We start from the raw sequence: 868 nt of genomic DNA, 5'->3' as shown, positions 1-868 counted from the left end.
AATTTAAACAAAATTAAAAAAAATGTAACCAGATGCTTTCCTAAACATGTTGGCGTAAACAAAATTTTGCCTACGTCTGAGAAGAATAAATTGAAACGAGAAATAAGTACTTTGTTTAGTAGTTATACAAAGACAATTTTTACTGTCCAAAAAAAAAATAACAACAAAACACTAGGAAATTACAGGTTGTTCCAAATTAATAGAAGACTTTGTTTAAGTAAATTTGCTAATTCATAATTTGAGCTGCTTCTATTTGTACGATTTCAACAAATCTCTCATCTTTTAATTGCCAATTAATGTGGATGAGTAGAAGTCATGTCTATTGATAGGTAGTACTAATGTGATGTTACTTGTTTTCTGGTTCATTTCATCAGCTTCGTCACTTGAATCTTAGAAACAATAGTTTCACTGGTCTAATCCCTTCTTCCATCTCTAACATGTCAAACCTACAGTATATAGCTCTTTATAACAACCATCTGGCAGGACACATTCCCACGGGGATTTTCAATATTTCCTCCCTGCAAAGCATTGCCCTTGCAAATAATAGCCTATCCGGTGTTCTTCCAAGTGACATGTGTTACCATCTTCCTGGACTGAGTTTTCTTGACCTATCATGGAACAAGTTATATGGTCAATTACCATCAAGTAATTTAGCTCAATGTTCAGAACTTCGGGTGCTGTCTTTGTCTTTCAACGAATTTGGAGGTTCCATACCAAAAGAAATTGGAGCACTGAAGAAGCTTGAGCAGCTGTACTTGGGTAACAACCATTTAGAAGGTAAGACCCTTGCTAATTAATTCTTTCACCATATATGGACAAAGCCAAATAGCACATGTCTTGCACAATTTTTACTCTATCTTTCCAGATT

General features: G+C 34.6%; 1 protein-coding gene across 1 annotated transcript in view; it reads left to right on the top strand.

The window, feature by feature from the left end:
* Nucleotides 1-364: 364 nt before the first annotated feature.
* LOC113708142 (uncharacterized) overlaps nucleotides 365-868 on the top strand; it is a 3,964-nt gene continuing 3,460 nt past the window's right edge. Inside the window, exon 1 of the mRNA XM_027230609.2 lies at nucleotides 365-777. Within this exon, the coding sequence (XP_027086410.2) occupies nucleotides 438-777 (340 nt within the window). The 5' untranslated portion in view covers nucleotides 365-437. The remainder of the gene's footprint in view (nucleotides 778-868) is intronic.

The sequence above is a fragment of the Coffea arabica genome, chromosome 9c (assembly GCF_036785885.1).
Source record: "Coffea arabica cultivar ET-39 chromosome 9c, Coffea Arabica ET-39 HiFi, whole genome shotgun sequence".
Classification (NCBI taxonomy): Eukaryota; Viridiplantae; Streptophyta; class Magnoliopsida; order Gentianales; family Rubiaceae; genus Coffea; species Coffea arabica.
Note: the sequence above shows the minus strand (reverse complement) of the source record. Positions and strands in the feature narration are given on the sequence as shown.